The 16,175-nt window shown below is 37.3% G+C and overlaps 1 protein-coding gene across 3 annotated transcripts in view; it reads right to left on the bottom strand.

The window, feature by feature from the left end:
* The window catches only part of LOC117323419, a 95,552-nt gene that overhangs the window by 38,231 nt on the left and 41,146 nt on the right, over positions 1 to 16,175 (bottom strand). For all 3 annotated transcript variants that reach the window (XM_033878635.1, XM_033878633.1, XM_033878632.1), the window contains one exon: positions 15,747 to 15,789. In XM_033878635.1, coding sequence (XP_033734526.1) covers positions 15,747 to 15,789 — 43 coding nt within the window. The remainder of the gene's footprint in view (positions 1 to 15,746; positions 15,790 to 16,175) is intronic.

Raw genomic sequence — 16,175 nt, forward strand, 5'->3', positions numbered from 1 at the left:
GAAGACTAATATCCCTTTCTAGATAGACTCAGGAATATCCTACAGGAAATAGGAAATAAAGCACCAAAAACACCACTATAACAATACACAACAGGCTATAAATTTGTAATTATGTACAGCAGAGGAGAATTTCAAGCATCCATCAACGATACGAATGCTTGATGTTCCAGGGCTATTTGCACCATGGTGCAGGGTAGACAGGAACATTGAATGCTGGGCAGATATTCAAATTAGATCTATAATTTGTAAAACCTGACCACCACAAGCAGTTATGTTTACAACAAACCCTGCATTAACTGTCTGGAACCTGTAGGTAGATTTGTCCAGACTGACATTATGTGGAACTTACTTACATGGAAATTGCCAGACTCTGAACAGAGTGGGTTATTCATGAACTTTTAGGGATTTTCAGGACTTTTGTGTATCAGACGGCATTAGGGGCTTTGTGCAATCTTCCTAGATGAAGGACATGTGTGGATCTTGATGGATCTAATAATGTTGATATCAGTTTGATGCTAGTATCTACAAAATGCTTCTCAATGACCCTGGTGACCCACGTTTTTGTATTGATATACAAATGTAGAAGAGAAAAAAAAACAAAAACAAAACATTTTTATTCCTTTTTTCTTCTTCTGCATTCTCCTGCCTATCTGTATATCCAAATTATTCATTCATATATGCAGCCCTTTGCTATTACTAGTACTGTTTGTACCTCGCTTGAAGCTATCGTCCAACTAATTTAGTTCCATTGAAACTATATATCATACATATTAATATTTGAATATTGGATTACCAATGACCTGAGCTCTTTGGAATGAAGCTATTATCTAGCTGTTGTCTACTTTATTAAAGCTATGATCATGCTGATGTACCCTCAGTTCAACCTCTGATGCTATGGACATACAACCTGTCAAATTCTTTGATTATATTAGCTATGAAGGTATACACTAATCAGACACATTGATGTAGAGTAGATATACAATCTGGTGATAAACCACTACCTCTGCTGTGATAGATATCTCCTTCAGGCTTATCACTGGTGTATCTTTGTGTGAGGCTCACATCTTCTCTATGAATCCAAGACAATGCTTGGAGAACATGCCTGGCAACACTGGCAGATGGATGATACCAGTACCTAGAGTGTTACTCTACGAAAGATAGTATTGAAACCCAAGGAGACAGTTGTTCTGGTCAACAAATGATACCTAACGATACACCTGTAGTTACAATACCTAATGATACACCTGTAGTTACAATACCTAATGATACACCTGTAGTTACAATACCTAATGATACACCTGTAGTTACAATACCTAATGATACACCTGTAGTTACAATACCTAACGGTACACCTGTAGTTACAATACCTAATGATACACCTGTAGTTACAATACCTATTAATACACCTGTAGTTACAATAACTAATGATACACCTGTAGGTACAATACCTAATGATACACCTGTAGGTACAATACCTAATGATACACCTGTAGGTACAATACCTAATGATACACCTGTAGATCACAATACCTAATGGTACACCTGTAGATCACAATACCTAATGGTACACCTGTAGATCACAATACCTAATGGTACACCTGTAGTTACAATACCTAATGGTACACCTGTAGATCACAATACCTAATGGTACACCTGTAGATCACAATACTTAATTGTACACCTGTAGATCACAATACCTAATGGTACACCTGTAGATCTCAATACCTAATGGTACACCTGTAGTTACAATACCTAATGGTACACCTGTAGATCACAATACCTAATGGTACACCTGTAGATCACAATACTTAATTGTACACCTGCAGATCACAATACCTAATGCCATCATGCACAAGGTATAGGTGGTATAATATGTAGTTTATCCTTACAAACAGGGACCTACACAGGTATATACCTGTAGACAGGTACAGACACGACTTCTAAGCCATGCAAGGCTACTTTTTTAATGAGTATATATATAGATGACATTGGACATCATAGATATATATATGTGTAAATAAAAAAATGACCTCTTAAGTCAAAAGTGTTAAACTTTACCTTAAGAGAGTGTGTAGATCATATACTGCATACAAATGTCGACATTTATAGTTAAATAACAAGCATTTCATTTTAGTGAAAATGGATTTATTAATCAAGCATGATTGATGTGCTCAATTAAAAAGACATAAAATTATCATTAACTGCCATCTTTAAGTAAATCAGCATGGAAATGTTTCTTTGTGCGCAGTACTATACTTAATAGTTCATAGATATTCTACTGAATATGCAAATATTTTAGTACTCAAAAAACATTACTAGTATCACATGTACATAGTTAAACACCATCACAATGACATGTACACATCTCAGTCAAACAACATCACAGTGACATGTACATATCTCAAACAAACAACATCACAATGACATGTACATATCTCAGTCAAACAACATCACAATGACATGTACATATCTCAAACAAACAACATTACAATGACATGTACATATCTCAAACAACATCACAATGACATGTACATATCTCAAACAAACAACATCACAATGACATGTACATATCTCAAACAACATCACAGTGACATGTACATATCTTTGTCAAACAACATCACAATGACATGTACATATCTCAGTCAAACAACATCACAGTGACATGTACATATCTCAGACAAACAACATCACAATGACATGTACATATCTCAAACAACATCACAATGACATGTACATATCTCAAACAACATCACAATGACATATACATATCTCAGTTAAATAACATCACAGTGACATGTACATATCTCAAACAAACAACATCACTGTGACATGTACATATCTTAGACAAACAACATCACAGTGACATGTACATATCTCAAACAACATCACAATGACATGTACATATCTCAGACAAACAACATCACAGTGACATGTACATATCTCAGTCAAACAACATCGCAGTGATATATAAATACCTCAGTAAAACAACATCACAATGACATGTACATATCTCTGTAAAACAACATCACAATGACATGTACATATCTCAGTCAAACAACATCACAATGACATGTACATATCTCAGTCAAACAACATCACGATGACATGTACATATCTCAGTCAAACAACATCACAGTGACATGTACATATCTCAGTCAAACAACATCACAATGACATGTACATATCTCAAACAACATCACAATGACATGTACATATCTCAGTCAAACAAGATCGCAGTGACATGTACATATCTCAAACAAACAACATCACAATGACATGTACATATCTCGGTCAAACAACATCACAATGACATGTACATATCTCGGTCAAACAACATCACAATGACATGTACATATCTCAAACAACATCACAATGACATGTACATATCTCAAACAACATCACAGTGACATGTACATATCTCAAACAACATCGCAGTGACATGTACATATCTCAGTCAAACAACATCACAATGACATGTACATATCTCAGTCAAACAACATCACTGTGACATGTACATATCTCAGTCAAACAACATCACAATGACATGTACATATCTCAGTCAAACAACATCACAGTGACATGTACATATCTCAAACAACATCACAATGACATATACATATCTCAGTCAAACAACATCGCAGTGACATGTACATATCTCAAACAAACAACATCACAATGACATGTACATATCTCGGTCAAACAACATCACAATGACATGTACATATCTCGGTCAAACAACATCACAATGACATGTACATATCTCAAACAACATCACAATGACATGTACATATCTCAAACAACATCACAGTGACATGTACATATCTCAAACAACATCGCAGTGACATGTACATATCTCGGTCAAACAACATCACAATGTCATGTACATATCTCGGTCAAACAACATCACAATGACATGTACATATCTCAGTCAAACAACATCACAGTGACATGTACATATCTCAGACAAACAACATCACAGTGACATGTACATATCTCAAACAAACAACATCACAGTGACATGTACATACATTTTGTATCTCAGGAAAACAACATTTAAATACATACCTATTTCAGAACTCACACCACTCTGATGTCCTTATTTTAATCTGGAGTCTCTTAATTTCACAAACACACACTAATCTGAGGACCCAACATAAGTGACAGAACCACCATCCTCCTCTCAGTGTACATAAATCATAGCATCATTATGAAGACAAGCATGTCTTCAGTGATAAAACTGCTTACTCTATGTATATAAGCTCCTGGGAGGACAGACATAGGGTGGAACTGACGCCAATGGCTACAAAGGAGACAGAGAATTTTGTCCCCGAGTTGAGAGACAATATGATTCTGTAACATTCTAGTTTTGGTACCTACCTTGTAACTAGTATGACATCCCTCGCTGTCTCACTACCTGTACTAGGCAGTTATCAGATAAGCCGATATAGCCCCTGATTTGCCAGTACCATCTTCACCGAGTGCAACAAATATGGGGAATCACAGCTACATCGATTTGTAGTCTTTATATATAGGTGTATATATAGGTGTATATCTATTCTGACAGAACAGATTGGCTTGATGTGTATCATCACCATTACTAATTAAATTCCAATACTTATTTTTACTGATGGGCACACATACACACACTCACATTACACACATTTTACATTTACACTGTAGTCCTCAATCAGAAAACCCAGTGAAAATCTACACATTTATATATCTCTATTTACCAGCTTCTCTAATGAAAGACGACACTGTCAATAATGAACGGCAGACATAAAAATAACCTACCATGATATCGCTCACCATTGACAGTCCTCGGCAGGCACAGTACTGTTCAGTCTCTGAAGGAATGACTTAATGTCCAGTCCACACGTCACTTATTACAGGTATATTAGGACAAAACAATTAATTCCCAAAACTTTACACTGCCAACATAAGGTGGTGTGGAGCCGATTTAGCAGGCCTCAGAAGTGGTTCAATCTATGTATAACCTATGGTTTTTACACATTAGCACTGGGGTTTCTTGTTAATGCATTGACGTCATAAGCAGAAGATTTCATTGTCGGCAGTGGTTACTTTAGGCCAGGCTGGCTGGCTGTGGTAAGCGACAGACCAATAGTTAAAGCTGATATCACCTCCTGTGCACTAAAGAGAATCCCTAGGGGACTAGATAAGGGGCTGGCCGTGTAGAGTACCACCTAAAGAAGGCAGTAGAATTGTAAGGGACTCCCTTATATGAAGGGATAAAAAGGTTGAAATGTAAGGGACTCCTTAATATATGAACCAGATAAAAAAGGTCTCCATGTACCACAGACATTTTCTATAGGAATATTCAAGGGATCAAATATAGGGACAGGCTAATTTTACTATGAGAAAAGGATCACGGATAACTACCTTTTTTTTAATTTTCCAAGGGAATTGTGGGATGCTAAAAAAATAAGGGGTAAGATAATGGGTACAGGTATCTCACCCAAAAGGGCCTCAACAGAACCCCTAAAAAGATCTGAATTATCAGGGGTGAAACCGAGGTGATCATACTTTAAATGCCAGAGGTCATACTTATGGACTGCTTTATATGCTACTGTCGGCCATATGTTGTATGTATACACTCAAATAAGACTGGAGAGTAAAGAGATGTAGCCAAATATACATATATATATATACATATAGGTTTGATATCTACTGTATTAATCATATGCCAAATCATGAGCTTAGAGCCCCAGTTTAATTAACCCAAAACTCTTTAAGAGCTTAGCAGTTTAATAGTAGGTAATCGGTGTTTATAATAACCATTTAACTCTCCATTCAAATATCATTTTCTGAAAGGCCTTGGAGGAGAGGGGAACTGAAGGGGTGACATGAGGAGAGGGAAAGGGAGAAAAAGGGGTAGGGAAAAAGGAGGGAAGAAGGGGAGGGGAAAGGATAGGGAAAGGAGAAGACCGGGAGGGGAGGGGAGGGGAGGGGGGGGGGGGGGGGGAAGGACGGGGAAGGGATTGGATATGATCAGAGAGTTACATTGTATATCGCACACATGTAGATATCAGTACACCTGATAGCTTACCATAGCCGAAATCAGAGGGAAACATGATAAAAGACTTCATTTTAAACAAAAGATCGTATCTACATCCAAGTTACCATAGACCACAATACATTTGAGTCCTGTAATTACAAACATATGATTTAAACTGAATCACCAGTATCTGGATAGTTATATTGACAGTTCAGTGTTGGCAAACAGATAAGTAGTGACCAATGAATGGGGAAATAGATCTGTGGGAAGGACGGGGAAGGGATTGGATATGATCAGAGAGTTACATTGTATATCGCACACATGTAGATATCAGTACACCTGATAGCTTACCATAGCCGAAATCAGAGGGAAACATGATAAAAGACTTCATTTTAAACAAAAGATCGTATCTACATCCAAGTTACCATAGACCACAATACATTTGAGTCCTGTAATTACAAACATATGATTTAAACTGAATCACCAGTATCTGGATAGTTATATTGACAGTTCAGTGTTGGCAAACAGATAAGTAGTGACCAATGAATGGGGAAATAGATCTGTGGTGGCTAATTAATGGCACAAAGAGATTAGAGGTGGTCAATTAATGATACAAAGACAAGTGGTGGCCATTAATGGGGCACAGATAAATGGTGGTCTTTAATGGGGCACAGATAAGTGGTGGTCAATTAATTGGGCACAGATTAGTGGTGGGCAATTAATGGGGCACAGATTAATGGTGGTCAATTAATGGGGCACAGATTAGTGGTGGTCAATTAATTGGGCACAGATTAGTGGTGGTCAATTAATGGGGCACAGATTAATGGTGGTCAATTAATGGGGCACAGATAAGTGGTGGTCAATTAATTGGGCACAGATTAGTGGTGGTCAATTAATGGGGCACAGATTAATGGTGGTCAATTAATGGGGCACATATTAGTGGTGGTCAATTTATGGGGCACAGATTAATGGTGGCCAATTACTGGGACACAGATTAGTGGATGCCAATTACTGGGACACAAATTAGTGGATGCCAATTACTGGGACACAGATTAGTGATGGCCAATTACTGGGACACAGATTAGTGGATGCCAATTACTGGGACACACATTAGTGATGGCTAATTACTGGGACACACATTAGTGGATGCCAATTACTGGGACACAGATTAGTGGATGCCAATTACTGGGACACAGATTAGTGATGGCCAATTACTGGGACACACATTAGTGATGGCCAATTACTGGGACACACATTAGTGGATGCCAATTACTGGGACACAAATAAGTGGTGGCCAATTACTGGGACACATTTTAGTGATGGCCAATTACTGGGACACAGATTAGTGGTGGCCAATTACTGGTACACATATTAGTGGTAGCTGGATAATGGGGTAAACAGATTTGTGTAGTGGAACTAGAAAATGAGGTAGGTCGGAAGAAGGATATCTTATCAAGCATGGCTGGATTGTGGAACTTTTACCATTCATGCAATATGGATGCAAATTAGAAACATCAATCATGAAACTTTAGTGGTGCTTCATATTAATTAAATAAGGATATTAAGGATTTATGTTCATATGGTATGAATGTTCCAATTCCTCTCTTCAATGTGTGTGGCTTATAAAGTGCACAAACTTAAACATTATACATTTTTCCTTGGACAAATTTTACCATAATGCTCTTATTTGTGTCTGTCACATGAAAACTAAAACAGCTAACACATGTACTTAATTAAAACAGTGCATTAGAAACCTCAAAAACTAGTTCCCAGAGAAATAAAATACATTTTACTCTAAAAAAAAATTTTAAAAAGGAAGAAAGAAAGAGAATACAACAACATCAAATGGCAAATGTTGGTGTAACAAATCACACGGATTACAAATTAGTTTGTAAAACTAATTAATATTTTGATAGAATAGATGATAATCCCTTTGTCAGCAGAAATTAGATATCAGCCCTAGTTGGTTAGAAAAAGTAATTACAGGCTAGTGATATAATTTGTGGACTGCCTCACCATAGCCTCTACTTGTTACAATTATTTTCAGTTTAAATATGAATGCAGTTCTCAAATTAAAACACAGCTTTTCAATGAGCTTGTTAATATGCTATCAAAAAGGCTGAAAAAAATAATTTAATAAGCTAAATCAGTAATTTAAAAAGGAAAAAAAAAAAAATACTGAACGAATCAAAAGACTTGCCACAAATAGCTCTTATAATTACAATTCTGTGAGGTAAATTTTTTTTTTTTTAAACCTTGAAATTATTCACACTTTTAGAAACATACAGTAAATATATTCATAAATTAACAGCTATATGTAAATAAAAGCACAGCTTGAAAAAAAAAAGTTTGATAGAAATTAACTAAACAAGAGTTAATTAAAAAATGAAATCTATGAAAAAGTGTGGAAAAAAAAGAAGATTTCTGTTTGTGCATTTTTTGGGGGTTGCATTTCAAAATATTTTGTTAATGCACGTTTAATTATTTCAAGGTGCTAATGTTGATTCTACTTTCATATGATATGCAGCAAGATTAATATCAACTTCAGCAGGATCTATCAAATCATATTACAAAACATTTTTCTATATACATGTAGCTTCATTAGACAGCTTCCTAATAGAGAGATATCAATAAGTTCATCAGGAAATATTACACGAATGTTTTCCTGGTGACTATGTTGACCATATTGTATGTAATTCTTTCATTCCACACAAGAAAAAGAAGTTTCAACAGTGATGGTAATATAAAGTTTCCCATCAATTTTTTCTCTTTTCTAATATGTCACCAGCTCTGTTTTGATAGACAGCGGTAAAAGGGGCAAAGTTTTATTTTCTAAAATTAGAATTTAATACGAAATGAAAATGTTCATTACAGAACTGATTTCCACTCATATACGCATTAAGAAAGCCACAAGGTTTCCTGTCAGTTGGGTTGATTTGAAGACAACTTAACAATAGACATTGTTATTCGTATGACGTACATGGGCGTGTGGAGCCGTATTCAGGTTTCCCGTACCTGTATGCCTCCTTAGAGCAATGGTGTAAAATGTCTGGTGATGTCTCTGACCTCTTCATACAAATAAGAGGCAGTGTTTATTTTTTACCCATAAAATAAACCGTATCTTGATCTCCCAAGCTCTATGACTTGGCTCCTTGCTTTTCATGCTTTTCACTTACAATTTCAATTAACATGTTATCTACGAATTATTTATTATCATACGCAAATAAAACGTAATTGAATGCAAAAAAATCAAACCTAACCTTATTCATCTCATTTAGTAAGTTTAAATCTTATGCCTATTTAATTTCAAAGTGATTTGTTAATGAGCTTGGTTTTGACAGCAACAGGATAACATAACAACACTTTGAATAGGTTACTCCGGTAACATACTCCCATCCCCTACTGTAGGGTAGATTACCAAGGTAACATATCTCACCCCTACTGTAGGGTATATTACCAAGGTAACATATCTCACCCCTACTGTAGGGTATATTACCAAGGTAACACATCTCAACCCCTACTGTAGGATAGTTTACCAGGCTAACATATCTCACCCCTACTGTAAGGTAGATTACCAGGGTAACATATCTCACCCCTACTGTAGGGTAGATTACCAAGGTAACATATCTCACCCCTACTGTATGGTAGATTACCAAGGTAACATATCTCACCCCTACTGTAGGGTAGATTACCAGGCTAACATATCTCACCCCTACTGTAGGGTAGATTACCAAGGTAACATATCTCACCCCTACTGTAGGGTAGATTACCAGGGTAACATTTCTCACCCCCTACTGTAGGGTAGATTACCAAGGTAACATATCTCAACCCCTACTGTAGGGTAGATTACCAGGGTAACATTTCTCACCCCCTACTGTAGGGTAGATTACCAGGGTAACATATCTCACCCCCTACTGTAGGGTAGATTACCAGGGTAACATATCTCACCCCTATTGTAGGGTAGATTACCAAGGTAACATATCTCAACCCCTACTGTAGGGTAGATTACCAGGGTAACATATCTCAACCCCTACTGTAGGGTAGATTACCAGGGTAACATTTCTCACCCCCTACTGTAGGGTAGATTACCAGGGTAACATATCTCACCCCCTACTGTAGGGTAGATTAACAGGGTAACATATCTCACCCCTATTGTAGGGTAGATTACCAAGGTAACATATCTCAACCCCTACTGTAGGGTAGATTACCAGGGTAACATATCTCACCCCTATTGTAGGGTAGATTACCAAGGTAACATATCTCACCCCCTACTGTAGGGTAGATTACCAGGGTAACATATCTCACCCCTATTGTAGGGTAGATTACCGAGGTAACATATCTCACCCCTACTGTAGGGTAGATTACCAGGGTAACATATCTCACCCCCTACTGTAGGGTAGATTACCAGGGTAACATATCTCACCCCTATTGTAGGGTAGATTACCAGGGTAACATATCTCACCCCTACTGTAGGGTAGATTACCAGGGTAACATATCTCACCCCTACTGTAGGGTAGATTACCAAGGTAACATATCTCACCCCTACTGTAGTGTAGATTACCAAGGTGACACATCTCACCCCTACTGTAGGGTAGATTACCAAGGTAACATATCTCACCCCTACTGTAGGGTAGATTACCAAGGTAACATATCTCACCCCTACTGTAGGGTAGATTACCAGGGTAACATATCTCACCCCTACTGTAGGGTAGATTACCAGGGTAACATACCTCAACCCCTACTGTAGGGTAGATTACCAGGGTAACATATCTCACCCCTACTGTATGGTAGATTACCAGGGTAACATATCTCACCCCTACTGTAGGGTAGATTACCAGGGTAACATATCTCACCCCTACTGTATGGTAGATTACCAGGGTAACATATCTCACCCCTACTGTAGGGTAGATTACCAGGGTAACATATCTCACCCCCTACTGTAGGGTAGATTACCAGGGTAACATATCTCACCCCCTACTGTAGGGTAGATTACCAGGGTAACATATCTCACCCCTATTGTAGGGTAGATTACCAAGGTAACATATCTCACCCCTACTGTAGGGTAGATTACCAGGGTAACATATCTCACCCCTATTGTAGGGTAGATTACCAAGGTAACATATCTCACCCCCTACTGTAGGGTAGATTACCAGGGTAACATATCTCACCCCTACTGTAGGGTAGATTACCAGGGTAACATATCTCACCCCTACTGTAGGGTAGATTACCAGGGTAACATATCTCACCCCTACTGTAGGGTAGATTACCAGGGTAACATATCTCACCCCTATTGTAGGGTAGATTACCAGGGTAACATATCTCACCCCTACTGTAGGGTAGATTACCAGGGTAACATATCTCACCCCTACTGTAGGGTAGATTACCAAGGGTAACATATCTCACCCCTACTGTAGGGTAGATTACCAGGGTAACATATCTCACCCCTACTGTAGGGTAGATTACCAAGGTAACATATCTCACCCCTACTGTAGGGTAGATTACCAAGGTAACATATCTCACCCCTACTGTAGGGTAGATTACCAGGGTAACATATCTCACCCCTACTGTAGGGTAGATTACCAGGGTAACATACCTCAACCCCTACTGTAGGGTAGATTACCAGGGTAACATATCTCACCCCTACTGTAGGGTAGATTACCAGGGTAACATATCTCACCCCTACTGTAGGGTAGATTACCAGGGTAACATATCTCACCCCTACTGTATGGTAGATTACCAGGGTAACATATCTCACCCCTACTGTAGGGTAGATTACCAGGGTAACATATCTCACCCCCTACTGTAGGGTAGATTACCAGGGTAACATATCTCACCCCTTCTGTAGGGTAGATTACCAGGGTAACATATCTCACCCCTACTGTAGGGTAGTTTACCAGGGTAACATATCTCACCCCTACTGTAGGGTAGATGACCAGGGTAACATATCTCACCCCTACTGTAGGGTAGTTTACCAGGGTAACATATCTCAACCCCGACTGTACGTTAGATTACCACGGTAACATATTCTTAACCCTACTGCATGACATTCATCAGAACTGTGAACACTCTAAAGACAGTGTACATGACATTCATCAGAACTGTGAACACTCTGAAGACATTGTACATGACATTCATCTGAGCCATAAACACTCTGAAGACAATGTACATGACATTCATCTGTTCTGTGAACACTCTGAAGACAGTGTACATGACATTTATCAGAACTGTGAACACTCTTAAGACAGTGTACATGACATTCATCAGAACTGTGAACACTCTGAAGACAGTGTACATGACATTCATCTGAACTGTGAACACTCTGAAGACATTGTACATGACATTCATCTGAGCCATAAACACTCTGAAGACAATGTACATGACATTCATCTGAACTGTGAACACTCTGAAGACATTGTACATGACATTCATCTGAGCCATACACACTCTGAAGACATTGTACATGACATTCATCAGAACTGTGAATACTCTGAAGACAGTGTACATGACATTCATCAGAACTGTAAACACTCTGAAGACAATGTACATGACATTCATCAGAACTGTGAACACTCTGAAGACAGTGTACATGACATTCATCTGAACTGTGAACACTCTGAAGACAGTGTACATGACATTCATCTGAACAGTGAACAGTCCGAAGACATTGTACATGACATTCATCTGAGCCATAAACACTCTGAAGACAATGTACATGACATTCATCAGAACTGTGAACACTCTGAAGACAGTGTACATGACATTCATCTGTACTGTGAACACTCTTAAGACAGTGTACATGGCATTCATCTGTACTGTGAACACTCTGAAGACAGTGTACATGACATTCATCAGAACTGTGAACACTCTAAAGACAGTGTACATGGCAGTCATCTGTACTGTGAACACTCTAAAGACAGTGTACATGACATTCATCTGTTCTGTGAACACTCTAAAGACAGTGTACATGACATTCATCAGAACTGTGAACACTCTAAAGACAGTGTACATGACATTCATCAGAACTGTGAACACTCTAAAGACAGTGTACATGACATTCATCAGAACTGTGAACACTCTAAAGACAGTGTACATGACATTCATCAGAACTGTGAACACTCTAAAGACAGTGTACATGACATTCATCAGAACTGTGAACACTCTAAAGACAGTGTACATGACATTCATCAGAACTGTGAACACTCTAAAGACAGTGTACATGACATTCATCAGAACTGTGAACACTCTAAAGACAGTGTACATGACATTCATCAGAACTGTGAACACTCTAAAGACAGTGTACATGACATTCATCTGTTCTGTGAACACTCTAAAGACAGTGTACATGACATTCATCTGAACTTCAAACACTCTGAAGACAGTGTACATGACATTCATCAGAACTGTTAACACTCTGAAGACAGTGTACATGACATTCATCAGAACTGTGAACACTCTGAAGACAATGTACATGACATTCATCAGAACTGTGAACAGTCTGAAGACAGTGTACATGACATTCATCTGAACTGTGAACACTCTGAAGACAATGTACATGACATTCATCAGAACTGTGAACACTCTAAAGACAGTGTACATGACATTCATCTGAACTGTTAACACTCTGAAGACAGTGTACATGACATTCATCAGAACTGTGAACACTCTGAAGACAATGTACATGACATTCATCAGAACTGTGAACACTCTAAAAACAGTGTACATGACATTCATCTGTACTGTGAACACTCTGAAGACAGTGTACATGACATTCATCTGAACAGTGAACAGTCTGAAGACAGTGTACATGACATTCATTAGAACTGTAAACACTCTGAAGACAGTGTACATGACATTCATCTGTACTGTGAACACTCTAAAGACAGTGTACATGACATTCATCAGAACTGTGAACACTCTGAAGACAGTGTACATGACATTCATCAGAACTGTTAACACTCTAAAGACAGTGTACATGACATTCATCTGAACTTCAAACACTCTGAAGACAGTGTACATGACATTCATCAGAACTGTTAACACTCTGAAGACAGTGTACATGACATTCATCAGAACTGTGAACACTCTGAAGACAGTGTACATGACATTCATCAGAACTGTGAACACTCTGAAGACAATGTACATGACATTCATCTGAACTGTGAACACTCTAAAGACAGTGTACATGACATTCATCAGAACTGTGAACTCTGAAGACAGTGTACATGACATTCATCAGAACTGTGAACACTCTGAAGACAATGTACATGACATTCATCAGAACTGTGAACACTCTGAAGACAGTGTACATGGCATTCATCTGTACTGTGAACACTCTGAAGACAGTGTACATGACATTCATCTGAACAGTGAACAGTCTGAAGACAGTGTACATGACATTCATTAGAACTGTGAACACTCTGAAGACAGTGTACATGGCATTCATCTGTACTGTGAACGCTCTTAAGACAATGTACATGACATTCATCTGAACTTCAAACACTCTGAAGACAGTGTACATGACATTCATCTGAACTGTGAACACTCTAAAGACAGTGTACATGACATTCATTAGAACTGTGAACACTCTGAAGACAGTATATATGACATTTATCTGAACTTCAAATAGTCTGAAGACAGCAGTATACATGACATTCATCTGAACTGTACAACTACATATGACATTTATCTGCAATACAATATTGCAAGGCATCAAAAACATATACCCTATACGTATTCTTCCTGGCTATATATTGTTATAAAAGGCTTGTATATGCTTATTCAAGAAGGAAAAAGAAATACATGATAAAATGCAATAAATTCCTCCACAAGTTAGTTTTTCCTGACAAAGATGTTTATGACCTATCATCACAATATTGCTTGATGTGGATTTAAGGTAGCATTGATGAATCAAATTTTCCCAGTACATGACATTCATCTGATTGTCAACACTCTAAAGATGAATGTTCACAATTCAGATGAATGTCACTTTTACTTCCTATTTGTAGAATTATCTGGTATAGCTAATTGAGGGAGAGGTCAAAACATTTAAAACAAAGAAGAGGTTACAAAAAATGATTAACTTAATCTTTTTGTGTACTATATTTCATAATTGTAGAATACAATTTGGTGACAGTTTGCCTGAAAATTTATAAAGAAATACAATTGTGTTATTTCGTTGGGACTAGATTTTCAACTGAGAAGTCAACACAAAAGTAGCATGTGTACACACAAACCTACTATGTTTCTTAATGGTTAGAAACTTGACACAATTTAAAACATGTGAGTATTAATAACATTAAACATGAAATAATAATTAAGAATAAAAGAATTAAATACTGATGTATAAATCTAAAGGAAAATCAAAAAAATATTTTCAAATGGGTTATCAAAGTCTCAAATAGTCTTGAATTACAGGTGCTCAGAAAACTCCCAGCTGATGCAGAATTAACACAATAGATGTCAAAAGTTGTAAAACAATGTCAGTGTGAAAAGAAATCACTACTACACAACAATTGTATCAGTAGTATGATGTTATGATTTAAATAGTCCACAATATGAATTAATATAGCTCTCAAACTTGCTTTGTAGGATTATATACGTAGTAATGAATTTTTCTTGTACTACAGCTTCGTAAGGATGTGTTATTCTATAAACACTAAATAACCAAACCAGACTAACAAGGTTTTATCACAGTATATACACTGCATAACAAAGGAAGATTCTGACTTACCTCTGATGTCTGTATCATCGTCTATGTGTTCTGATGGGGTACCCTATAAACGAGAAAAATACACCTTATCATATACCAGTGATTAGTTGTGTGGGAACATATACCTCACAGTAATAACTATCTAAGTAGAGAAAATCAATATTGTACCTTATTTACAAAGGCTTACCAAATTGTCAACATACAGTTGTAAAAATAGATATTTTGATAACGGTTTATTTCTAATATTGTATACATGTTGTATATTTTGTTATTCTTGAGGGTAGATAATTGAAAGATGCCTTCGTGACCACAAAATATCAAATGATATCCATATGATATTGATATGGTAATCTTTAATTTGTACTAGTTTCTCCTCTCACCATGGTACATTATTATTAGGAGTGAAAAATGTGGCATTCTTTGTTATTCTGGTGACAAATGACAGGTCTG

This window comes from Pecten maximus, chromosome 3, assembly GCF_902652985.1.
Source record: "Pecten maximus chromosome 3, xPecMax1.1, whole genome shotgun sequence".
Taxonomy (NCBI): Eukaryota; Metazoa; Mollusca; class Bivalvia; order Pectinida; family Pectinidae; genus Pecten; species Pecten maximus.